Genomic DNA, 27067 nt, shown 5'->3' on the forward strand with positions numbered 1-27067 from the left:
GCATAAATGTCTATGCAAAGATTGATAATTGTAATCTAGTTCCCATTTTGTAAATTGTCATAGACAGTCCATTTCAGATGTTATTTTCTGCTTGACTTTGAAATTTTCTTTCTTTAGTGGTTTTAATAGGAACAAGGATTGCATGTTTCTAACACAAGACAAAGTTGTATAGACTAATCCATGAGTTCGTATTCCAGTAGGATCAAATGCAAGGTTGTCTAGAGTGAGGCCTTGTGATCTATGGATTGTGCAAGCACATGCCAATTGAACAGGAAATTGTTTTCGTATTTTGATATAGCATGTTTTTTCTTGCGTTGTTATTGGTTTTGCTATTCGTAATATGGGGATCCAATCTTTGAAAATGCCTTCACTATAGAAGTGAGCCAACTTTTTTGCTTGGAAATGCCCTATGTTTGCATCGAAGAACTTGATCCATATGACATCAATTTCATTTGTTTTTGTATAGGCTTTAATGATTTTGTCTGCTCCATTAACAAGGTCATCTTGTGAATCATAATTTCCAACATAGATCTCAACTAACATGTTTAATTTTACGACTATCTGTGAAGGCAACGTTGTTGTATGTAAATGGGAAGGGAAATCACCATGGTTTTCTTCTTCTTGATCGATTGCATTGATAACAATCTCGTCTCCAAGAACAATTGACAACATTTTATTGTTGTGAAAAGTGACATCTATATTTTTATAATAAAGATAGGGGAAAGCAGGGCCAATAGGTGCAATTCTAACACAATTTTTGTTGAAATATTGCAAATCATCTTCTGTTTGAGTGTTTGTTCACATTCTATTCAATATTGAGATGAATTGTTCGTTTGTCTAACGCATTGTAATATGCAATTCATAGCACTTTATATTTTCTTGCCAAAAGTCATATGGGACTATTTGTTTGCAGAGAATAGGTAGTTCGAATATCAAGGAGTCTTGTATAGGTTGTGCTTCATAGGGATCACCACAAAAAATGATATTAAAATTTCCAAAATATTTTGTTTGGACATTTTTTATGTTCCTCAAACGATCATCAATGCAAAACAAGAACCGACTTCCAAGTAGGGAAACCTCATCAATGAAAACTAGTCTGGTAAAGTTTTCCAAGTGCATCCAATATTTCATTGCTAAGCAGTGTGGGGGCAGACTTGTTAAAAGGCATAAGCAGTGCAGAGTGGATTGTTGTACCACCTGCATTATATGAAGTTTTTCCTGTGAATGCTAGTATGAAACCCTTTGGTTTCAAAGGATCAGTTGAATGATGTGCATCATAACGTTGCATGAGCATTTGCAATATTACTTTTTTCATGAATGTTTTGCGAGTTCCAGCTCCTTCAATCAAGAATAAATATAGTGGTTTGCACATGACCATATGCTTCTTAATTGCAATGTCTTTGATAATTGCTTGTTGTTCTCTATTGAGCATTCTTCTTAATCTGCGATATTCTGCATTTGTGAGCAGAAATTGTTGCTCTGATAAGTGGAATCTGATATTTAGTTGTCCTTTTCTTTTATGGTGATGGGAATGTTGTAAATCTATTTCCAATCATATTTTTCGCTAATTTTTTCAGTGGTTCTTTTCTTTTTCATTATATCTGTGGGATCTATGGTGCTATTTTGGATGTCTTGAATGGCATTTTCTAAATTACCCCATGATGGGTTGGTATTATAAGTGAAATTGGACTCATTTGTTTTTATTGTGTTTTCATGTAACATATAAGTAGCTTCCCATGACAGTAAGTTTTGTATCAATGTACTTTCACTTTTTTCAAATGGGACATATAGCAAAAGCTTTTCTCTGCAATAGTTTTCATAGTCAGTGTGTTTTTTGTATTTCACGAATCATATGACCTTTGGTTTTTTCCTTTTTGAAATGGGTGTGCCATTTTTGTTGTACATTAAAGCAAATTCAACAAGGCATATATGTTTAATAGCATTAGGTCGATTGATATAATAATCAATAATGGAACTACACGACATTTTCGGAGTTGTCATCTTCATGTTTTAGGAGGAATGATGGTTTGAGGATAAATGTACGTTCATCCGTTAGTGTCATGCTTATGAATATGCATTCCCGTGAACTATGATTCAATGGAAGAGAAAGTGTTATATGGACTTCTAGTTGAGCTGAGATTTGTTGGAGATTAAGCAAAGCATTGCCCAATGAGTGTATCATTTCAATAGAATTTAGCTTGCTCTTTTCATGTTCTCTTCTTATCCTTTTAAATGCATTTGTCATTGATTTGTCAACTTTTGTCATGTAAGAAGTGCAATATGATGCAGCTGCATATGCATTAAGGACAAATTGGGCATCAATATTTGCATTCCATAGCTATGGAATATTCTTTGCAAAGCTATTATTCCAAATGTGCAAGGGTTTTCGTTCCAATAAAATCATTGGTTGCTTCAATGTACTTTGTATTGCCAAGATGTAATCAGTTTCAGTTAAATGCAATTCATCCAAAAACTCATCAAATGTGTTGTTGCTATCATATTGTTTCTTTTCCAAGATGTTATATATGAATTTTTCTTTTTCATTTAATGTCTCATCTACCAACCCAATTGGTTCAAGAACTTTTTTGCTTCTCATGGGTGGCATTGGGAAGTTGTATCTACATTGTGAGCTTTTTCTCTTTTTGCAACTTTTTATATGGTCATGTTCATGTATTTTTGCAAGCTCTGGACCAAGGTAATCTATGCTACAAGTCAAGTAATTGTCAACGAAGTTTTGAATGTCAGAGTTACTATCGACTCCATATATTGGTGCATTTTTTACCCATAACAATCCATGTTCATGTTCGCTTCCTCTATTTTGGAATTCAGTTACAAAGTAGTAATCAACTATCTCTCCGAAGAATGTTTTTTCTTCAAATATCATTTTTTTAAGGCATTAATTCTATGCCTATAATAATGAGTACAAGTTATTATATTCTTTCTTATGAGATATTCGATGGTATAGCCTTCTATTATTTCAATATGTTTTCTTTTTTTTCCTCTTGCTATGTAATTTGGTCAATGTATTGACCAATGGAGTCCATCAATGTTCAACACTTGTAAATGTGATGAAGAATGTTGGTGGGCCTTGTTGACATATCATGGAAAATATATTTTTCTTCATTTGTTGTAGGTAATGAGGAGACATTATTATGGGCTTGAAATCAATGTAACCAATGTCACTTTTAAGAATGTTGTCCAAGTTTGGCTTGTATTTAACGTCTTTTTCTAGTAACTTTCTTCCTTTTAATTTCCCTTTTCCGATTCTTATTGAAATGCATGCAAGGATTTTTTCAACTATTGTTCGTAACATTTTGAAAAACAAATTTGTTGTGTGGTAAGAGAAGTCACCACTATGGTGCATTAACTCCCATTGTGCAATTTTTTGGTAGCGAAATCTTTCTACAATGTCACCATCACGTGGGTCTCCAAAAAAGAGAGTTGGAAAGTTCATTTCTTCTGCATATTTTTCTCTGAAAATTCCAAGGGGACGTTGCCCTTCAACTGGAGAAAGTTCAATTAGCTTGTCTTGTAAATCATGGATGCATTGGGATCCCATGTATCCGTGCACCAATGTTTCAGTTGGCATTTCATTTTCTGAATCGCTACTTGTTTGATTTTTGTCTTCAATGTCACTATTTTCAATTGGAGTATTTGAAGTAGTTGATTGTAGGATGCTATCCCAATTTCTATTTATGTGTATGTTTTCAACTCTATAAAGGTGTCGAGAACATAATTCCTTCAATGCTTTCATGACAATATGCACACAGACTTTTCCTGTTTGAAATGAATTTTTATATTCCAGTCGTCTTTTCAATGCAACAACAATTGTTGTTGTGTTTTCCATAGATTGTGGAAGTGCAATTTGAACAATGTCTGTTTGGACAAGAACATTGACGATCAATCCTGTTAAACCCATTTGTGATCATTTGTGGCCCCATTGTCTTATTTGTGCAAATGAAATTATTAACGCTACAAGACGTTCTTCAAGTTCTGAGAGTGTGGGTACAACTGGCAATGGTTTGTTTCGCCTAATGTTCTCAGGTACAACAAATTGTGGCAATTTTCCATTTCGAAGTGCTCTTTTGCAAACCTTGCATATTACTTTCCTGGGCATATTTATATGGTTTTTAGATAAATTTACATATATCTGTTCCAAGGCTTGTCCAATCCTCTACATATTCTTGTGAAACTGCAATTGTTTACATATTGGACATTTTTGCTCAGGTGTGTCCTCTATCTTGGCTAAGTAAATTGTTATAGGTTTTTTCTTGGATAAGCAATTATGTTTATTATGTGATTTTTGCTTGCATAAGTTTTTATATTTTTTTGTTTGTAATCGTAATAGTTGTTTTAATCTATGTACATTGACCTTATCATTTCTATATTTTGTCATTGGCGTAATACCATATTGCAATTTGTCTTCATGCGCATGTGCAATTTTTTACATAGGTCCATGTTGTGTGTGCAATGACGTTGTTTCTATTGGAAGAATTTGACAATGTACATTGCTTCTATTGCTGACAAAGGCACATAATGGGTGTGAAATGCATCTATTTCAAACGACACTATATTGTATGCTTGACTTGAAAAGTTGTTGCATTGGTAGTAATTGACAACACTCCTAGTTACAGAGGACCATTCCTATATGTTTACCTTGAATAATATCGCTACCCGTTGCAAACAAAAAGGCCTGCCATCTATTCCACCTTTTTCATATGGCATTGCCATATTGATAAGGTATGTTTGCCAATTTGCAACTTTTTTTTTAGTTTTTATGACATCATTTGATAAATATTTTTGTAGACAATGCAATGCAATGTTTGTGTTGCACATGATCGAAATGCAGAATGATTGCACAATGTAAAGTCTTAAGGATTCTACATCAAAGTTGAGTGCAATCAAATGACAAAGTGCAAAGAACATGCTATATCCACAAATGGATATAGTGTTTGTTCCTTTATGAAATCTATGGCCTTGCATTTTATCAATCATTATTTCCCAATAGCTTTGTAGATATTTGCAGGGAGGAGAAAGGTATTCATTGCATATTACAATTGATTGAGATAATTTTTTGTACAACAATGGTTCATAGTGCCCATTAAAGGGGTTCTGATCATGGAACAATATATGCAATGGATTTGTTGTTTTGTTTGAATTGAATAGCAAATACCTTTTTTTTGTTAATGACCAAATTCCTATTGATAAATTCAACCATTTGGCTAGCCAGTGTATGCAAGAATGTGTCTCCCCATAGTCCTTGTTCATTCTCAATAGGACCATTTGAAGCAGGAAGACGCATTCTTCGCAAATATGTTTTGACGTCACAAATTCCATGAAGTTGATACATGAAATCAGTGCTAGCTTGTAATTGAATGATTTCAGTGCTTCTATGTGACCTTGTTCAAGGCACATCAAGAAGTGGTCTATTATGCCATTTCACAATTCAGTGGGCGTATATCAAAAATGCAAAAGGACTTCAATTGCATTGAAAATACAATCGCCTGGAGTGTATGAAAATGCTTGAAGTCTAAAAATATTGTTGGTGTTCAAGACATCATCAATAGTGGCATCATTGTCACATTGTTTTTTTGGTTTGTAACTATCAACATCAATTATTTCAGACATGTTTATATCGTTATTTGGTGAAGGTTTTTGTTGAAATTGGCTAGCTAAATGCAATTGTCTTGTTGTTGCAAGATTGGGAAATTTGGAACAGGATAGGGAAGTTGTATTTGCAATGAAACAAAACCAGGAGCAAAGTGGAATACAACGTGCAACTAACTTGACATTCTTACTCCCACGTATTTGCAAGGAAACTCTGCAAAAGAAGACAATGAAGTTGCCATATAAGTTTCTATATGTGGAACCAATATCTTATGACATACAATGAAAGCATGAGGGAACCTCAAGAAAGGAAAATGATGACGAATGAATGCACTAACCCTGACATGGTTTCTCATTCTCATTTGCAATCTCTTATTGCATCTTAAAAGAAATACATTATTGGGTACCAAAGGATCTTGAATTGTTTCTTTTGCCATCATTGCGATGGCAACGGATGGTGAAAGTCAATAAACGATGAAGCATAGATTCCAAATGCTATGCAAATCATTTTGATACATTACAAGATTGTAAGGAAATTCAAGTTTTCCCGTGGAATAACTATTTCTTGTTTTGTTGATCATTGTTGGTTGTATTTTCTTGTTGCTTGTACTGGTACTGTTATTGATATGTATCTACAGTAAAGCGAAGCCGTAGGAAATCACAAAATCCATGTACTTTAGCAAACTATCGAGAAGAGAAACAATGTTGTTGACAAGAACTACAAGTTAAGTGAGATGGTTCTAATTCGCCTAATACAATACTTCGTAACAATGTGATTACACATAATGTGTAGGCCATGAATATAGTTTTCAAGTGTTGTCTATGTTATATGAAATTAATGTTGAAGTTTTTTTAAAATGAATTTAGTTTAAGTATTTATTTAGTTTAAGTATTGAATTTAGTTTGACAGTAGTGAGGTCAAACAGTTCAACTCACTGCACTGCAATTATTTTAAAAATATGCCATGAAAATAAATTCTTCATTCTAAAATATTAAATAAGGGTGCATTAATACAGAAGCAATCTTTGCCACCATCTTGATCCAAACTTAAAGCAAGGAGACGGAAACTAGAACTACAATCTTCCTACCATCTCTTCTTGTTCTAAATCAAATATGGGAAAATTCAAGGGAAATTGACAACCAACCTTACGATTATCTGATTAGCATGCATAAAATCCCCTACATAATAATGGGCACAACAAGAGTACCACAACTAAACGATATCAGCATACCTACTTCCTTGAACATGTAATCATGCAATACATAATTTATCAAATTTTCCACTGGCTAAGAAAGTAAATATGGGCATTGTTCAAGAATTTAAAACTATTGCTAGAAACAAAGAAATAAGGAACTAAATTTCAATATATAAAAGTCTTATCAATTCTTAATTGTAGTATTCTCCATGCATCTCGAGGAACATTTTTCACTTTTTGAATTGATATCTAGATGTCATCTTCTAGGTTGAAGGAGACTCAAAACTGATATTTGAACCCCAATTTGTAGGACATGACAATCTTTTGCAACTAATGACGTAAAGGTATGTAAAGGTATCCTAGAAAGTCCAATAGAGGGAAGTGTTGGTGGAGTAGCATGAATGATGGTGCAATCACAATGTTTGCACATTGGAAGAAAGAGCACAATGATAAAAAAATGGAGTGTGTGGATGATGTCAACATGAGCACACCAGTGAGAGTGCAGGCTAAGCATTAAGAGGAGCGAACAAGTCGAGTATGATAGGATAGTGCAAGGCAAAGATCAACATGCTGAAGGAAGTTGAAGGGTTTTAAAAGAGAATATGAGAGTTGAACTCTCAAATTTCCTTTATTAAATCTAGTCGCAAACCTTTGATTAAACTTCAAAGATAATTGCACTTTTGGTATCCCTTGCACAATAAGAACATTAGACCAGGCCTTTGTTCTGCACCGGTAACCAGCTACAAAATTTGGATTTTTTAATGCGAATGGAGTTTTAGATATTTTTATAATTTGTTGGTCTCTTCAAGCGTAAGTTCAATTTTTTCGTTTCATGTTTGCAGACATATTGGAGAGAAGGCTAAGTTGGTGGTGATAAAAGAGTGTGGGCATTTCCTCCATTGCACATGTTCCTTAGTTGGAGAAACCATGAACTGAGTTTAACCAGACTCTGCTCAAGTTTCTGCTCTTAGATGGATAATTAAATGCACAAAAGGTTGTGTGGATAATTAAATGCACAGAAGATGGATATCATGAAGATGAATTTCATGGTTCTTTTTGCTAACAAAATTAATCAACTCGAAAATTTTGGAGGGAACAATTGATAAGGTGTGGCAACAAAAACGAATTGGTATAAGCTAAATATGATTATCGCTTTGTCAAGAGGGGTTTCTTTCAAATAGATTGGGTTTCCTAAGAAGCACAATACCAAATTCCAATATTTTTCTCCTTTTCATTTCTTCCAGTTTCGAAGCAATTTTGACCATCCATTAAAACCAAGAGTAGAAAAGAAAACAACAGGAACAAAGGAAAAGACGTGGCATTGTTAGATGCAGGCACTTACGAATATCTATATGTTCTTGACAGAATCTAACCTTTTAACCATGTTTTTTTCTGGAAATTGTAGAAACAACGAATTTTAATTCTTTATTGTCCTGGTGAATTTTTAATTTTCAAATATCAGATAATACTACTATTAATTTTATTTTTGGATAGGGGCATGTCAGAAAGGAGTAACATACAATGCTGAAAACCGAATTGAAAAGGTTGTCAACCAACTAGACTTTCCATTACAACCAAAGAAATAAGATGAACCGACTATTATAGTAACCATTTATCCAACATTAGATGTTCTAGGAGATCTGATAGCAAATAAATATTTTTATTTCTTAATTAAAGAGCAATCTAGAGAAAAAATCCCAAATGAAAAACTATGGAAGCAATTAAGACAATTATCTTTAACAAGTCGAAAGGACTTAACCAGACCTTATTTCTTGCATCAACATATAATAATCGAAGTGAATTTTAAAATATATTGATGATGTAGGCAGAGCCTAAGACAATTTTAGAACTGTATGAACTCAAAATTACCTATATTTAAGTGGACTGAAACCTAACATAGATAGACGGGTGAAATGGTTTCTTGTAGACTAATTCAATATGTGGTGAACAACTATGATCAAAAAGCTTGATACTTAGTTGAAAATTGAAAGGAATTTGAATAAAGTTAAGGCCACAAAAATCACAATGTTATGAAACAAAATTACTTCATTACTGATATCAAAAATGTTACAAATAATTACAAGAGTTTATTAGAGGATGGAAATTGAGAGATTAAACTCACTTAAAAATAAATTTAAAATTCTTTCACATGATCTAAGAGATTCTAAGGAACTATATAGTGCACATTGAGAAAATAATGTTTTGGCATTAGACAATTATAAACTAAAATATTAATCTTCCCAGATGGCAAAGGAAATTGAGGATTTGAAACAAAAGAAATTTGGACTTTAGGAAGAACATTCCCTCGCATTGTAAAAATTTAGCAAGAATTGAATGAAAATGTCTCTCAATTTGAAATTTCTCTAATATATTTCAATATATTGTTGTAAAATATGACTTTAATGTCTTGGGAGATGATGAAGATATTGTTGTAAAAGATGACTTTAATGTCTTGGGAGATGATGAAGGTGTTGATCTGTTGATGGATATAATTGAGTTAATATTGAACATTTTCATGCTCCTTGAGAAAAATAAATGAAGTAAAAAAAAACCATTGATAGTTCGAGAGATCAATTTGGCTAGATTCATCGTTTACAATTCCTTGGATAATATCAAAGGTCCCTTTGTTACATTAAGAAAATGTATACAAGAATGCCTTAATAACATAAATGCGGATCCTCGTGATGCAGAAAAGACTATGATAGAGTGCAATCTTCAGGAAACAGATATTGATCTGAAGAGAAGAGAGGGAAGTCATAATCTTTCCAGTGCAACTTCCATACGAATTCAATTGGATGACAGTGCACAAAATATCTCTTTGCTAATTGATCATACTATAACAGTTAACTGATTCACCCAATTTAATACATGAAAAGTTAACTACTATAGTATGATCCCACTCAATTGGAAAAGAGATATTTTGTGCACTGTCATCCAACTGAATTGGTATGGAAGTTGAATTGGAAAGATTATGGTTTCTCTCTCTTCTCTCCAGATCAATATCTATTTCTTGAAGATTACACTCTGTCATTATCTTTTCTACATCACAAAGATCTGCATCTCTGTTATTCTCAAGTGTAACTTCAAGTTTATCATCCAACTGAATTGGCAAGGAAGTCAAATTGGGAAGATTATGATTTCCATCATTTTTGGAACTTGTATTGCCTGAGAATTGGGGTAAAGATATTGCTTTAGTGCCATGTTTCCTTGGATAATACCAAAGGTCCATTTGTTACATTAAGAAAATGTATACAAGAAGGTCAATAGTTTACAAGTTTAGTAGGGATTTCTGGGGAGAGGTCTGAAGAAAACCTCGAAGAACAAAATGTTTTTGGTGTGCGGCTACAGCGAGACACCTCTGAAAACAGAGGCGGATCCGGGTGCTTGCCCTTCCTGCGGAGGCGCCGTCAGGGCAGCCGATGTGCAGAGGGTATGGAGGTGCTGCTTCGTGCCTGTCATTTTCCAGAAGCAGCAGGGTCTGATAGCGCATGAAGGGGCCATAGCTCACGCCGATCGTCCGCCTCTGCAACCACCTGTACAAATGAGCCCAGATCTGATCGATCCCCCTATTTGCCATGATCTGACAAGTATGGGTTACACCCAGAAGATGAAGATTGTCGACAACCCTAGGCTTGGCACAAGCGGTTTGAACGGCCATTCGTCAGGCCGCCACCAGGACATAGTTGACATCGAGAACAAACTTGGCGGGGGAGCGGTCTACAGCAATAATGGAGCCCTCAGGATGGAAAAACGCAGACTTTGTTTAAGGTATGAAGGAAAAACCCTTTTCATGGAATATCATAATGCTGATCTGTTTATTTATGGTGTAGATCTGGTTACCCACATACCATGGGGCTCTGATTGGGAGCCATTTCCATCGCTCCGCGGCACCCAGAACAGATCGAGCACCGGGCTATCAGATCTAGACCTTTTTATGGTAAATCGAACCTTTTTTATCCCGATCCTGGAGATTATGCACAGATCTAGACTTGGGACCTCTGAACTAGATCCCCGCATGGCAGATCGGACCAATCTCATATCAGATCTGGTCGCCCAACCTCTGATAGGGGGCATGCAAAAGCCACAGATCAAACTTTCTGCAAATGATCCATTGAATACTAGAAATGGAACTCCGACAGGAGGATTCCAAGTATTTATAAAAATACCTGAAGGAAAATCGAAAACTATCTGGGTAAAAGAATCTGATACTATTAAACAAATGCAAGAAATGATCATGGAACAATTAGGATTCCCCATCAGATTACAAAATCCGATATACGAGGGCAGAGCTCTTCAAGATACAAAATATCTCTGGGAATACCAGATTGAACCCCAGTCAACAATCATACTCAATCTGAGATTGAGAGGGGGAGCACCCGTCAATGGCAGGAATAATAACAGTGCTGAAGGGAGTGGTACAGGTGCAAAGAAAAAACCAAGCAACATTTCCTTCAAAGGCATCCTACAAGGGAAAAACAAAGAAGGAACAGCATCAAATCAAACAGGTACGGAGGCCAGGCCATATATTGTGGAACAACTGGATCATACCCCAGAATATAACATAGACATACCAGAAATTGAGGAGTATTGTTCTACATATGAAAGGCATGCAATAATATGCAGATTTAACAGCTTTTGGCCCAAACCAGTGGATTTATTCCATTGGATCTTCACTAACTGGACCATGCAATGCGAAATTCACCTCTGCTCCAAAGGATTTTTTATAGTAAATTTCTTATCAGCAACTGACAGGGACACAGTGTTACAGGATGGACCGTGGTTCTGGGGATCCACAGGACTTTTCATCACACCTTGGTTCCCAGAATTTGACGCAAATACAATGGTTGTTACCAAAATGCCAGTTTGGGTTCGACTACACAACCTCCCAATTCATCTCTGGACTGATCAAGTACTAGCTGGAATTGGAAATACCATTGGAAGCTACATCAAATGGGACACCCAGCGAGTGGAGGAACGAATTTACACATATGCTCGGATATGTGTGGAAGTAGACCTCAGCAAAGGCCTGCCAGACCAGATTCAGCTAAAGCATGGACAGAGGAGCTGGACCCAGGGTCTAGATTTCGAAAATACCGCTTTTAGATGTCGAATTTGTAGACAAACAGGACACCTACAAAACACATGTCCAGCAGCCAAAAAAGACAATCGAAGAAAGAAGAAAACAGAAAAACAAGCGAAGGGATGGCAATTTCCTCCACCTGATCCAGACGACGAGGAGGAAGAAGAAATGGTGTATACAAATCCCAACCAGCATAGTCAGATGAACAAAGAACCATCAGCGGAAGACAAAACACCCCAGGAACAGTTAGAAACAACACAGGCACTATCAACAGAAATTATGGACATGGGCAGAAACAAACGACAACACATATCAGACTCGTCAGACTCTGATAAAGAAAATCCACTACCTGTGGCTGAAACTGCACTTGCACTGATAAGTCCAGCAGAGACACAAGGGGGTTGGAAAAAAGTTGAGAAGAAAAAGGGGCAAAAACTCTGACTTTCCCCCACATGTACATAATTATATCTGCATAACATGCCATTTACTTGTACTCGCACACCCTACGCGGTGTTGACGGATCATTGCATTCTCATAAACACCATTTTTGACATCTGTTTACTGCATATGCCGAAAGGCATCTACAACATGTAATTTTTCAATATTAATGAAAGATTACGATTTTTCCAGTGGAAAAAAAGAAAATGTATACAAGAATGCCTTAATAACAGAGATGCAGATCTCTGTGATGCAAAAAAGACTATGAGAGAGTGCAATCTTCACGAAACAAATATTGATCTTGAGAGAATAGAGGGAAGTCATAATCTTTCCAATTCAACTTCCATACAAATTCAGTTGGATGACAATGCACAGAATATCTCTTTGCCAATTGATCATACTATAACAGTTAACTGATTCACCCAATTTAATACATAAAAAGTTAACTGCTATAGTCTGATCCCACTCAATTGGCAAAGAGATATTTTGTGCAATGTCATCCAATTGAATTGGTATGGAAGTTGAATTGGAAAGATTATGATTTCTCCTCTTCTCTCCAGATCAATATCTGTTTCTTGAAGATTACATTCTATGATAGTCTTTTCTACATCACAGGGATTTGCATCTCTGTTATTCTCAGGTGTAACTTCAAGTTTATCATCCAACTGAATTGGCAAGGAAGTTTAATTGGGAAGATTATGATTTCCATCATTTTTGGAACTTGTCTTGCCTGAGAATGGGGGTAAATATATTTCTTTAGTGCCATGTTTCCTTGGATAATATCAAAGGTCCCTTTGTTATATTAAGAAAATGTATACAAGAACGCCTTAATAATAGAGATGCAGATCTCTGTGATGCAGAAAAGACTATGACAGAGTGCAATTTTCAGGAAACAGATATTGATCTGGAGAGAAGAGAGGGAAGTCATAATCTTTCCAATTCAACTTCCATACCAATTCAGTTGGATGACAATGCACAAAATATCTCTTTGCCAATTGGTCATAATATAACAGATCATACTATAACAGTTAACTGTTTCACCCAATTTAATACATAAAAAGTTAACTGCTATAGTATGATCCCACTCAATTGGCAAAGAGATATTTTGTGCACTGTCATCCAACTGAATTGGTATGGAAGTTGAATTGGAAAGATTATGATTTCCCTCTCTTCTGTTTCACCCAATTTAATACATAAAAAGTTAACTGCTATAGTATGATCCCACTCAATTGGCAAAGAGATATTTTGTGCACTGTCATCCAACTGAATTGGTATGGAAATTGAATTGGAAAGATTATGATTTCCCTCTCTTCTCTCCAGATCAATATCTGTTTCTTGAAGATTACACTCTGTCAATAGTCTTTTCTGCATCAGAAGGATCTGCATCTCTGTTATTCTCAGGTGTAACTTCAAGTTTATCATCCAACTGAATTGGCAAGGAAGTCAAATTGGGAAGATTATGATTTCTGTCCTTTTTGGAACTTGTATTGCCTAAGAATGGGGGTAAACATATTTCTTTAGTGCCATGTTTCCTTGGATAATATCAAAGGTCCATTTGTTACATTAAGAAAATGTATACAAGAACGACTTAATAACAGAGATGCAGATCTCTGTGATGCAGAAAAGACTATGACAGAGTGCAATCTTCAAGAAACAGATATTGATCTAGAGAGAAGAGAGGGAAGTCATAATCTTTCCAATTCAACTTCCATACCAATTCAGTGGGATGACAGTGCACAAAATATCTCTTTGCTAATTGATCATACTATAACAGTTAACTGATTCACCCAATTTAATACATAAAAATTTAGCTGCTATAGTATGATCCCACTCAATTGGCAAAGAGATATTATGTGCATTGTCATTCAACTGAATTGGTATGGAAGTTGAATTGGAAAGATTATGATTTCCCTCTCTTCTCTCCAAATCAATATTTGTTTCTTGAAAATTACACTCTGCGATGGTATTTTCTGCTTCTCTCCAAATCAATATTTGTTTCTTGAAAATTACACTCTGCGATGGTATTTTCTGCATCTCTGTTGTTTTCAAATGTAACTTCAAGAACTGAATTGGCAAGGATTATGATTTCCGTCCTTTTTGGAACTTGTATTCTATGAGAATGGTATTAAACTCGGTGAATCGGAGCCTTCTTTAGTAGTTTTTCTCCTCAAATGGTATTGATTTCCGTCTTTTTTGGAACATGTATTGCCTGAGTATGGGGTAAATATATTGCCATTTGATTTCCGTCTTTTTTGGAACATGTATTGCCTGAGTATGGGGTAAATATATTGTTTCAATGCCAGGTTTCAAATTTTTATATATTAAACACGGTGAATCGGAGCCTTCTTTTTCTCCTCAAATGAGACTGATTTCCGTCTTTTTTGGAACTTGTATTGCCTGAATACAGGGATAAAGAAATTGCTTGCACTCAACTTTTTATGTCTTAAACTCGATGAATTGGAGCCTTCTTTAGTACTTCTTTTTCTCCTCAAATGATATCGATTTCCGTCTTTTCTGGAACTTGTATTGCCTGAGTATGGGGATAAAGATATTGCTTCAGTGCCAGGTTTGGACTTTTTATGTATTAAACTCGGTGAATTGTAGTTCTTTGGTACTTTGTTTGCTCCTCATATGATACCGATTTCCGTCTTTTTTGGAACTTGTATTGCTGAGTACGGGCAAAAATATATTGCTTCATTACCAGGATAATCTTAAAGGCCCAATCCAGAAAATAAGATTATCCAGAAACCCAACCACAGAGAAAGGAAGACACGATGAGACTTTCGAGGAAGGTTAGGGCCACAACAAATATGACAATTTCTTAGAGATTGAGCAAGTTTGGGCCATATCGGGAAAAAACCAACATAATTTCTTGAATTAGGGTTAGGTAAATATCGTCTGGTGCTTGTACAAATACCCTCTGGTGTTTGTACAAAGCTTAACTACCACAATTCAAACGACACTCGCATAAACATCTATCAATGTGAGCAAAGAAGACATTGTAGGGACAAGAAACGGAATATGAAAGTTGACAAAACAGAAAATATCGATAATTCAAATCAATATTGCGACAAGTCATACCTTCAATCAATTGCACAGATGCTATAACTGTTCTTTCGCAGCCAGTTCTTGTTACCGCTGTGTTTTCTGGTGATTTCGCTCAATATCAGATCCGCTACTTGCTACAGGAGTTCTTTAGTAACAAGTCCCTGCTACCTCTGTTTTTCTGGTGATTTCCATCCACGAAAGGTAAAAGAGTGTTAAGTCAATAATCATGCATTTAATTACCAAATTTACACCAATGTACTGTCACAAAAAAGATAGATCTCCTCATAATTTCAATGGCTTCAGAGCATTAAAGCCGAGCAAGAAAGGAAGGGCGGGCCGGCTGGGCATTTAAGTTTGTAACGGAAACAAAGGTGTCGTAAATATATTATTTATTATGCCTAACAAACATTGGGCAAGAGCTATTTCCAACCCCATAACATATTTATGACGCCTGACATGTTTGGGAGATAGCCGTTTATAACGCGCAGCGTTTTCTTTTTTTCTATAATTATCCGGACGCGATGTTATAAAAGGTTATTTCCGGCGCATGTCAGAGTGTCATAAATATGTTATAGGATTGGAAATAGGACTCGCCCAAACATTGCGAGCTGGCTAGGCATTTAAGTTTGGCGTAGTTTTTAGTGCTATTTTTTTTTTTTTTTGGAGGTTTTGTCAGTGGGTTTTTGTAGTCAAATTTTTCTAAATTTCGGTGGTAATTTATTGAAATCTCAAGTTTGATAGGTAATTTCTGCACAATCAAAGGGTCCTAAGGGTTTTTCAGGATGCTGAATCCAAATATGCCGTCAAAAAACCATTTTAATTAATACAAATTAAGATTTAACCTTAATTTTTTCTGCCGGATTCCGTTACGGGAATCTCCAAAAAAATCGCAACCCCTTTAAATTTATAATCGAAACAAAAGTATTGTAAATATATTATTTATTATGCCTAACAAAACCTTTTTTACAATTTTGACCCTCTACGCCTCCACAATTTCAAATTTACTGTGTCGAGTTAAATATAGATAAAATTATCATGAAATTATGATAAGAAATAAATGAATAAATAATGATGTGTGTAAACTTTTATTACAGAATTATATTTTTGTGAAATGAGAAGAAATTAATGAATGAATAAAGATGTGTAAGCTTTTATTACAGTATGCTGGAGATATATTCTTTATTATGCCTCTGCACTCTTCTGTAAATGTCCAGTCCAGTTCAAGATACATGACGGTTATTTATTATTTTTTAATTATATAATTAAAACCAAAAAAATGATAAGATAAAATAAGAAATATATATTTATTAATTAGAATTAAACACAAATCAAATTAAACTTTAAATGAAAATCACAGCAGAATTCTAGAAAACGTGGCTTCAAATCTTTTATAATTAAAAAATATTTCACGAGATCTCTTATATTAAAAAAATATCGCGTTTGAGGAGTAGGAGTCGGTGAACCAAAATATTCTCAAGATTTGAATTGATAATCCGGTAAAAAGATAGGATAAACTCCCACATTCGGTAAATGAAATACAATTTTGGATTTTGTCGACCTTTTTGCTTTCCTTAGTAGTTAAATTGTTTATATTTAAGTTTTAAACATTTTTAGCTTAATATTTGTATTTAATATAAAAAGTGGCGCTAAAAAATCTAAATATGTAATAATATATTATAAAATGCAAAAATATTTGTATTTAATTGAAAAAATAGAGTTAAAAATATAAATATGTAATAATATATTATAAAATGCAAAAATATTTGTATTTAATTTTAAAAATAGAGTTAAAAAATCTAAATATGTAATAATATATTAAAAAATGCAAAAATATTTGTATTTAATTTAAGAATAGAGTTAAAAAATCTAAATATGTAATTATATATTATAGAAAGCAAAAATATTAGTTAATGTAGGTCTATTTTTTTTATAATCTTGATTCTTGCTCCGCCACCATTGCATATTTATTGCCTGTCGAGTTCACATAGATTATGGTTATTTCTCTCTGACACTTGGCGTCATTTCACTGCTGGCAAATTTATTGCCTGTCGAGTTAACATAGATTATGGTTATTTTTCTCTGACGCTTGCGGTCATTTCACGGTGTGGTGTTTAATATATATTAGCTTTCCTTTGGATGAGTTTTTTCATTGACCTTTTTGATTCTCTTATTGACATCACGGTGTGGTGTTTAATATATATTAGCTTTCCTTTGGATGAGTTTTTTCATTTACCTTTTTGATTCTCTTATTGACATGTGGCATTTTCTTTGGATGAGGTTTTTCATTTATCTTTTGATTTTCTGATTGACATGTGGCATATTCTGATTTGATTGACATGGCGTCGTTTCACCCTGTGGTGTTTAATATATATTGGTGTTTAATATATTTAGGCCGATAGGCCTTTCTTTGAAAGGGACCTTTGGTCGTCCTTCTCATTCTCACGCTGACACCTGGCCTTTTGTTTCTGACGTTGACACCTGGCGTTCAACAGGCATTACACTTTGTTTCTCTGCTCCGTTTCAGCTCCCTGATCTTCTGTTTTCATCCACGACCATTTCTGTTCTTCCTGTTCCGCTTTCCACTCTTCCTGTTCTCTTCCACGCTCTTCCTGTTCCGCTTTCCACTCTTCCTGTTCTCTTCCACGCTGGGTTGCAATAATGTTTTCCTGCTCTTCCATTAACTGCTGCAATGATGTGTCCCGTTTCTGCAATGTAATCTGTTGTGCACGACCTAGCCATCGCAGAATCAGGGCAAGTGCGATTACCGATCAAATCGAGGCCGAAAACCAGGAGGGCATGCTTCACATTAGCATGTGTAAGTGCAGCTCCAGAAATCCCTAAAGAATCCATGGAATTTCTCGCTCGCGCCTGGAGTCTCGCCCCCTTGGAGCTCTCAAAGGCCTCAGCCCCATTACATCCCCATGGTAAAGATAATGATTCAACGCTTGCTCAACAGAATAGTAATAAGGAAGCACGGGATTCGGCGCCTCCTGTAATGAATTCCTTTTGCTCAATTCTTTTCATTTCAAATAATTCTTTACAGTCAGTTCAATTTGTGTTTCTTTGCCTGTGGATTGAGTTAGATTATGTTATGGATATCTGGATGCGATTAGCCATGGCTTGGAGGTTACTTTTAATGCAAATTAATTAGGTCGGAGTTATTAACAGGATTCATCATCCCCACCGACGATAACGACGACGCCATCATCATTATCATCATCGGGGAGGCTATCTGAAAGTAGCAGCGATCCACTGATTACTGCAAAGAGAACTCGTTCGCTCCCCGGAAGTCCTCCAAGACAAACGGTTCATCTCCACATTTTCCCCCCTTTCTCTGGTCACCTGAATTGTTCTTTTTTTAAATGTTTCTTAACCCTTCTCCAATTTGAGAATATTAGTGCCAGCATGTCCTTTTCGTGCTCTGAAATAGTTGGCTTATGATACTGTACTACTCAAGAAACATAAAGCTCTTCGAGAAGCTTTTGATTAAAGTGGTGTATCCCAGTATTCTTTATTTTACTTTTTTCTTTTTTTAATGTAACTATCACCCTAACCTCCAACTGGTAGCAAAGGTCAAAATTCAAGGCTTTTTAAAAATCACCCAAAACTTATCTCTGCGCGACTCATTTGATCAAAGAATTAGCAAAAGGTGAAATATATCTTTGATATCTGAAACTGTTTGGAAAAACAACTCTTACCTACCCATTGAACTAAGACATGGCAGCTTCAAAGGTCTTTTCTGTGAAAATTTGAAAACAATAATTATATTTATTTTAAACCCTAAATAATCTGCTCTGTGGCAAATTATTTCAAAGCAATAATCATAAAACGAATGGAAAAAACCCTAGAAAGTTCCCGACATCGCAAAACTTGAAAACAAGATTTATAAAATTTCTGATAGCATAGCTTGATGCATGTCAACCTTTGGTTTTGTAGGGAGCTAATATAACAGTACCTATTTCATGCTATTCAACCCTATTCAGATCATGAGTTTGCTATTTCACAATTTGTAGGCGCAAGAAAGCCCAACAGGGCGAAACAATCTTAATGGAGGGATTAAATTACTCCGCTTTACCATCCTGTCAAGATCCCTTTGGCAATAATTACTAATTTCGATCTTTTGGTTTTCAAAGATTCTGAATACTGGAAACCTTGTTAGGTACAGGCACGGTGAAAATGAATAACAAAATATCGTAACTAATGCGATTTCCCTTGCATCGAATCGAAATGCTATGAATGTAAACTTTTCTGATATGTAGAGTGAGAAAAATGTGCAGAAAGTTACCAGCAATAAGCCCAGAACGCAGATGCTGTCCGATACGATCCAGAGAGTAAATGACAGAGATATGTGAAAAGCGACTCCGCAATGGTATGCCTGAGAGTCTGACCTGAAAATTGAGCACGAGCAATTTGTGAAATGTAAACTTATTCTGCATATTCGAGGGTATCTTGGATAATGTAGCGGTGTTGAGACAACGATATGGTCTCAACAAATCTGCAGATGAAGTGGCGATTATCATAGAAGCTTATCGGACTCTCAGAGATAGGGGTCCTTATCGTGCAGATGAGGTCGTTAGAGATCTATTGGGGAAGTTTTCCTTCGTTCTTTATGACTCCACTTCCGAGGCTCTCTTTACAGCAGTTGTACGCTTTCTTTCTCATCCTTTCCTTTTCTGTGCTTTATTTTCTATTTTCCATTGAAATATTTGACATAAACACTTCTATTGTTCCCATCTCAAACCTGCTTCATCGCACATTTCCTTCAATCCTTCATGCTACATACCTTGCTCAGATAATAAATGAGGGATTCCAATATTTCTCCTTTCGTAGTCGTTTCTAGGGAATCGATTTTCTTGATCCAGCAGTTGAGAGGGGATAAGGGGCGTTTTGAAAAATTATAAGACCGTCCTGCTTGTTTTATTTAGTCCATAGATTTACCATATTCTAGCCTGGGCATGCTCACACTGCAGACTCTTTCCAATCTGGTCTGTGTTTTTGGAGTATCTTCACATTCGTAGATGGCATATGATGATTTCTTGATCCTGTAGTTGACAGAGGATAAGGCTCGTTTTGAAAAAATATAAGACTTTGTTTGTTTGATTTAGTCCATAGATTTACCATTTTACTATCCTGGACACGCTCACACTGCAGAGTCCCTTCCATCTGGTCTATTTTCTGGAATACCTTAACATTAGTACATGGCGTGTGATGAGATGAATTTCACAGAGCACATGGGAAGCTTATGAAACCCCCCCTTTGATAAGATTCTTTTAAGAAATTCAAATTACCAACCCCAAGATAAAGTATTATGACTCTACAATTAGCTTGTGGCCTAAGGGTAAGGTGGAGAATTTACCAGGCTTCCAGTGAATTCGTGGTCTTTAGGTTCCATCCTCACTGGAAACAGTGTGGCAATCCATTAACCTGCGTATTAACCTGCATTCTAGATCTAGTGCTTTGAAAGCGTTGACTTTCACAATGTGGATATTTCTGAAATGAAGTGGCAGTTGAAGTTATGTACTCTGTTTTTTAATTAGAGAAAGTATATATATATATATATATATATATATTGTAACTTGTGGACAATTTACGGGACAAATTGCCAAATTCATGACTTTCTATCTGATTCCAGAGTCCAGATGACAGAAGCTATCCATTGTAAGATCCTATGAAAAATTCTATCCATGGTAAAACATCATCTGCATTTGTCATCATAACTAAAACTATCCCTCAATGATCATTGTTGATTCATGTAGCAAAGTTGGCCTTTTCTAAAGAAATGTTGTAATCTAAAGAAATATTTACTTAGTGGTTATCGTTACGGCCATTATTAGAATATTGGGTTGACCAATAATGACTGTAATGACATTGGGCTTATCCCATTTATTTTACAACAAACTACCCCTCACCGATCATTGTTGATTCATGTAGCAGAGTTGGCCTTTTCTAAAGAAATGTTGTAATCTAAAGAAATTTTTACTTGGTGGTTATCCTTACAGCCATTAAATGGGGTTTCAATAGGAAGTTTTAAGAATATGAAGTTTACTTCTTTTATTTTTTTAAGTTATTAGATTTAGATTTTTTCCCAAAACAGTATCTGAATCTTTGAATTGTATTTTTGAATTTATATATGGATTTACCTTCTTAAAAAAATTATTTCAGCAAAATTTGAATAACAATCTGTTAAATTTGAATCAAATTTAAAGAAATTGCAAAAAAAACTTGAAAAATCCCAAATCCTACCGTGTTTAATCTATGGTTTTCTTTATTTTTATGCGGATTTTGATAGGTTTTGATTCAAACTACTGGTGTGGACCTCCGCAACAACAGTCATAACATTAGTTCCGGTTAATCATGGAGTCCTTCACCTACTAAAAATTCTTTGTTTTCTTAAGCCTTTGGAAGAATTATAGGATTGATGTCCCTTCCGACTGAGCGGTGTAATGAAAGTTTGATTCAGTCCAGTAAGGGCAGATTCAATAATCTGGTTTTTGACCTGCAGCTTTTCGCAAGATAAGCGATCTCAGGGTTTCCTGTTTGAAAGCTATGTGCGTGTATATGTAATCTTTTATAATCTTTTATAATACTTTATATTCCTTTTAATATTATTCCAGGGAATGAAGGTAGCGTGGTATTTTTGAAGAGTCTGGTCATCTCTTCCATAACTTCCGTTTTACAAAAAGAATGGTGCATTTGCAAAACGGACATATTTAACTCACATAAGTGAAAAGGATTCAGAGCTCACTCGTTCTTTGTCTATATCTTGTCTTGTAAACTTTGCATATGCCACATTTTTATGAATACAGTAAGAAATTGAGAGGAGTCTATTCTCAGATGCCCATATTGTTCTAATTTAAAGAAATGTCGTTGCAGATTCACCGGAGCTCAGGAGATTGCAACCTTTCTTGCTTCATCTGGGTTGCTCCCCAAGGCTTGGAAAGAGTTGCTCCGTGTTTGCGAAAATAGCCCATAGAGTTTTACTCTGACTGAGGATGAAGATGTTGTATATGTTGCCTTCCCTTCGTTTCACAGATTAGAAGCTTTTATTGTCAAAGAGGGCAAATATGGAGAGGGAAATCTCCCAACTGGAAATAAGATATTCTCTGGTTGCCTCAAAGGTAATGATGGTCAACCAGCACGCGTCAATCAGGGAGCTCTGAAGTTGTTCCTGCTTATTATGGAGAATACACATTTAGAAGAAAGGTAAATTAATTTATCTACATGTAAAGTGACCTCGGATTAGTGAAAAGAGGGACACAGCCATGTGTTTTGTGTGAATTTTGAACGGATCCATATCTGGAAAATGGGGTTTCAATAGGAAGTTTTAAGAATATGAAGTTTACTTCTTTTATTTTTTTAAGTTATTAGATTTAGATTTTTTTCCAAAACAGTATCTGAATCTTTGAATTGTATTTTTGAATTTATATATGGATTTATCTTCTTAAAAAATTTATTTCAGCAAAATTTGAATAACAATCTCTTAAATTTGAATCAAATTTAAAGAAATTGGAAAAAAAACTTGAAAAATCCCAAATCCTACCATGTTTAATCTATGGTTTTCTTTATTTTTATGCGGATTTTGATAGGTTTTGATTCAAACTACTGGTGTGGACCTCCGCAACAACAGTCATAACATTAGTGCCGGTTAATCATGGAGTCCTTCACCTACTAAAAATTCTTTGATTTCTTAAGCCTTTGGAAGAATTATAGGATTGATGTCCCTTCCGACCGAGCGGTGTAATGAAAGTTTGATTCAGTCCAGTAAGGGCAGATTCAATAATCTGGTTTTTGACCTGCAGCTTTTCGCAAGATAAGCGATCTCAGGGTTTCCTGTTTGAAAGCTATGTGCGTGTATATGTAATCTTTTATAATACTTTATATTCCTTTTAATATTATTCCAGGGAATGAAGGTAGCGTGGTATTTTTGAAGAGTCTGGTCATCTCTTCCATAACTTCTGTTTTACAAAAAGAATGGTGCATTTGCAAAACGGACATATTTAACTCACATAAGTGAAAAGAATTCAGAGCTCACTCGTTCTTTGTCTATATCTTGTCTTGTAAACTTTGCATATGCCACATTTTTATGAATACAGTAAGAAATAGAGAGGAGTCTATTCTCAGATGCCCATATTGTTCTAATTTAAAGAAATGTCGTTGCAGATTCACCGTAGCTCAGGAGATTGCAACCTTTCTTGCTTCATCTGGGTTGCTCCCCAAGGCTTGGAAAGAGTTGCTCCGTGTTTGCGAAAATAGCCCATAGAGTTTTACTCTGACTGAGGATGAAGATGTTGTATATGTTGCCTTCCCTTCGTTTCACAGATTAGAAGATTTTATTGTCAAAGAGGGCAAATATGGAGAGGGAAATCTCCCAACTAGAAATAAGATATTCTTTGGTTGCCTCAAAGTTTATGATGGTCAACCAGCACGCGTCAATCAGGGAGCTCTGAAGTTGTTTCTGCTTATTATGGAGAATACACATTTAGAAGAAAGGTAAATTAATTTATCTACATGTAAAGTGACCTCAGATTAGTGAAAAGAGGTACACAGCCATGTGTTTTGTGTGAATTTTGAACGGATCCATATCTGGAAAATGGGGTTTCAATAGGAAGTTCACTGTAATGACATTGGGCTTATCCGATTTATTTTACAACTTTGATGCAGGAAAATAAGACTGTCAGTGACTTGAAACAGAACAGTGATTTAAATCGGATCCCTTTTAAATATATCTCTTTGCCGAAAACTTTTAACGTTCCAGTCTGATAGTTTGTATTCCTTTGCAAATGTGCTAAAGCAATTTCCCAAAGATTTGCTCACATTCTTACTTCGTTGAAATAAATTTAAGTTATTTTCCCATAGCGTTGCTCTAATTATTTGTTTTGGGAGAGGGAAGGGGGAAGATTAGTTATTTATAATCAGATGGGCTACTGGCACCTGTTACCCCAAAAATTCTGCTCATATGATCTATCATTGGCTTCACTTCCAATGTCCCAATAGCAGATTGGTGCCCTGAGTATTTATTTGAACATATTTTTTTCCCATATAAAATATTAAGCATTCCTTGAAATTGTGGGTTTCTTGACTTTTGACCAATAACTATTTGTTTTGCTAGGATGTTGATGGTTCAGTGCCTTTCTTTTGGGGCACTGCAGCTGATGATTACCTTGTACTATCTGATGAGCCAAACGTCTTGAAAAAGAATGTGGAAAATCTTTTTCTCCATTTCCCCAAGGTAATATAGGACTGCTAAATTAGAGCTTATCTGTTTTTTAGCTATATCTGGCACATGACAGTGTAGTTGAATGTTGGCTATAGAGCCTCTAATGTAATATCGGTTGTTGCATTTGCCTTCGCAGGTTGTTACTTCTCTACATCAGGTGGATTGCATAGCTTTGAACATCCTTTCAATAAGCTGATGCCAATGCTTCGTGTTGATGGTGATGGGCAAATGTGTGGGGCCAACTTCAAAGTAGATGTGTGTTCCAAGAAGCAGACTAACATACCTAGGGTGGGTAGTGAGGCCAATTGGGCTAACCAATTCTGATATAATCAATTTGGTGTTAGGATTAGATATTTGTCCCATTAGTGGTCATATGGGAGGGGTTGGTAAGGACGAGTAGTTTGAACCTGGATTAGGATTACCTCATTTCATTCCAAGGGCCAATGAACTGTTCATTGGTATTTAATGGTGTTTGGTTATTTCCTCTGTCATTTCTGATGTAAAAGTGTAGGACAAAGTCTGTAAAAGTGAAGGGTTGGTAAGGATGAGTTTTGGTATTTAATGGTGTTTGGTTATTTCCTCTGTCATTTCTGATGTAAAAGTGTAGGACAAAGTCTGTAAAAGTGAAGGGTTGGTAAGGATGAGTTGTTTGACGCCGGATTGGGATTACCCCATTTCATTCTAATGGTCAATGAACTGTTCATTGGTATTTAAAATTAAATTGTGGTGTTTGGTTATTTCCTCTGGCATTTCTGATGTAAAAGTGTAGAACAAGGTCTGTAAAAGTGAATTGAATTTGTTAAATATACCATAAATGTGTAATTTTTTCGTTTTCACAGATCAATAAACTCTATTTTAAAATCAAGTTTACATATTGGAGAGATGGGTTTAACCATATCTCCTTGCGGAATGTTGTTCTTTTAGTTAATGATATAATTTTTTTAGCTTAATATTGTATTCAGCTTTACTCTAAAGTATTTTATTTCCTCTGGCATTTCTGATGTAAAAGTGTAGAACAAGGTCTGTAAAAGTGAATTGAATTTGTTAAATATACCATAAATGTGTAATTTTTCGTTTTCACGGATCAATAAACTCTATTTTAAAATCAAGTTTACATATTGGAGAGATGGGTTTAACCATATCTCCTTGCGGAATGCTGTTCTTTTAGTTAATGATATAATTTTTTTAGCTTAATATTGTATTCAGCTTTACTCTAAAGTATTTTATTTATTTTTTTTTTTTTATTTTTTTTTTCAGTTAGATGAATAACTGGAACTTTTCAGTTTAATTAGATAAAGGACTTGCATTGTGGGGTTCTTAGTTTAAAAGCCTAATTATTTAATAGTTAAGATTTTAGAGAACTATAATTTCTGTACTTCGTCTTTTCAATCTTTGGCATCCATATTCGATGTATCTTTGAGAACCGTGTATATATGCTTTCATTCTTGTACTTTGAAAAGGTTTTTATTCTTCTGTCTCAGAACAGTCTGTGTCATTCTTATGTACATGTGAGTTTCTGAGAGCCCTGTATATATGCTTTCATTCTTTTACTTTGAAAAGGTGAACAGCCTGTGTCATTCTTATGTACATGTGAGTTTCATTTGAGGATCTACAAAAATTATAGGTCTCGGAACAGTCTCTGTCATTCTTATGTACATGTGAATTTCATTTGGATGCTGCCCTTGTATTCTCTGTCATTCTTATGTACATGTGAATTTCATTTGGATGCTGCCCTTGTATTGGAACTCATTTAATAGATGGCCAATAATTGCAATAAATTTTATTCGTGAAAAGGAAAGTGAATTCCCAATTATGGGAGGCTACAACTTGCAGGTGACTTGAGGTGTTCATTAACGTACTTTGAAATGAATAGAATGAAGTCTTTGATAGTAAAGTCATTTGTTTATATTTACATATATATGAAAGATAGAAATTACAAACTATAGTTGAATGTACGAAATGTCGGGTTATATATGATCAAACAAATTGCAAAAGAAGCTGCAGGTGACTTGAGGTGTTCATATATGGACTTTGAAATGATGAATAGAATGAGGAGTCTTTGATAGTAAAGTCATTTATATTTATATATATATATATATATATAAACTATAGTTGAATGTACGAAATGTAGGGTTATATATGATCAAACAAATTGCAAAAGAAGTTATAGCAATGTTGATCGTTATATAGGTAAAGGTTATATGTTTTTATTGTCAGTTTTTGGCCACAATTTCTTGGACTTGTTATATGTTTTTATTGTTATAAATTTTTTATGCAATTGAATTCAACAAAAAAAGAAAAGAAGCTACTTGAAATGAGATGTTGGAATGAGATTTTTACATGCAGTGACATCATATGTAAACAAAATCCAACCACATGAAATATTTCATTGGTGCTTGGTAAGGAAGAAGAGATGTATTCTTGATATCTTTGTCTTTGATTGTTATTGTTTCTTTACATCCAATGACTATGAGCTCTTAA

At 35.0% G+C, this 27067-nt stretch overlaps 1 protein-coding gene across 1 annotated transcript; it reads left to right on the forward strand.

Moving 5' to 3' along the window:
* Nucleotides 1-17970: 17970 nt before the first annotated feature.
* On the forward strand, nucleotides 17971-25451 carry LOC149143055 (uncharacterized). Its single transcript, XM_089447611.1, has 3 exons — nucleotides 17971-18361; nucleotides 18538-18675; nucleotides 24723-25451. Exons 1-3 carry the CDS (start codon nucleotides 18218-18220, stop codon nucleotides 24780-24782), a joined length of 342 nt encoding a protein of 113 aa, XP_089303737.1. The 5' UTR covers nucleotides 17971-18217; the 3' UTR covers nucleotides 24783-25451.
* Nucleotides 25452-27067: the final 1616 nt, after the last annotated feature.

The sequence above is a fragment of the Pinus tabuliformis genome, chromosome X (assembly GCF_031772625.1).
Source record: "Pinus tabuliformis cultivar Carrire ecotype Pingquan chromosome X, CPIR1, whole genome shotgun sequence".
NCBI lineage: Eukaryota > Viridiplantae > Streptophyta > Pinopsida > Pinales > Pinaceae > Pinus > Pinus tabuliformis.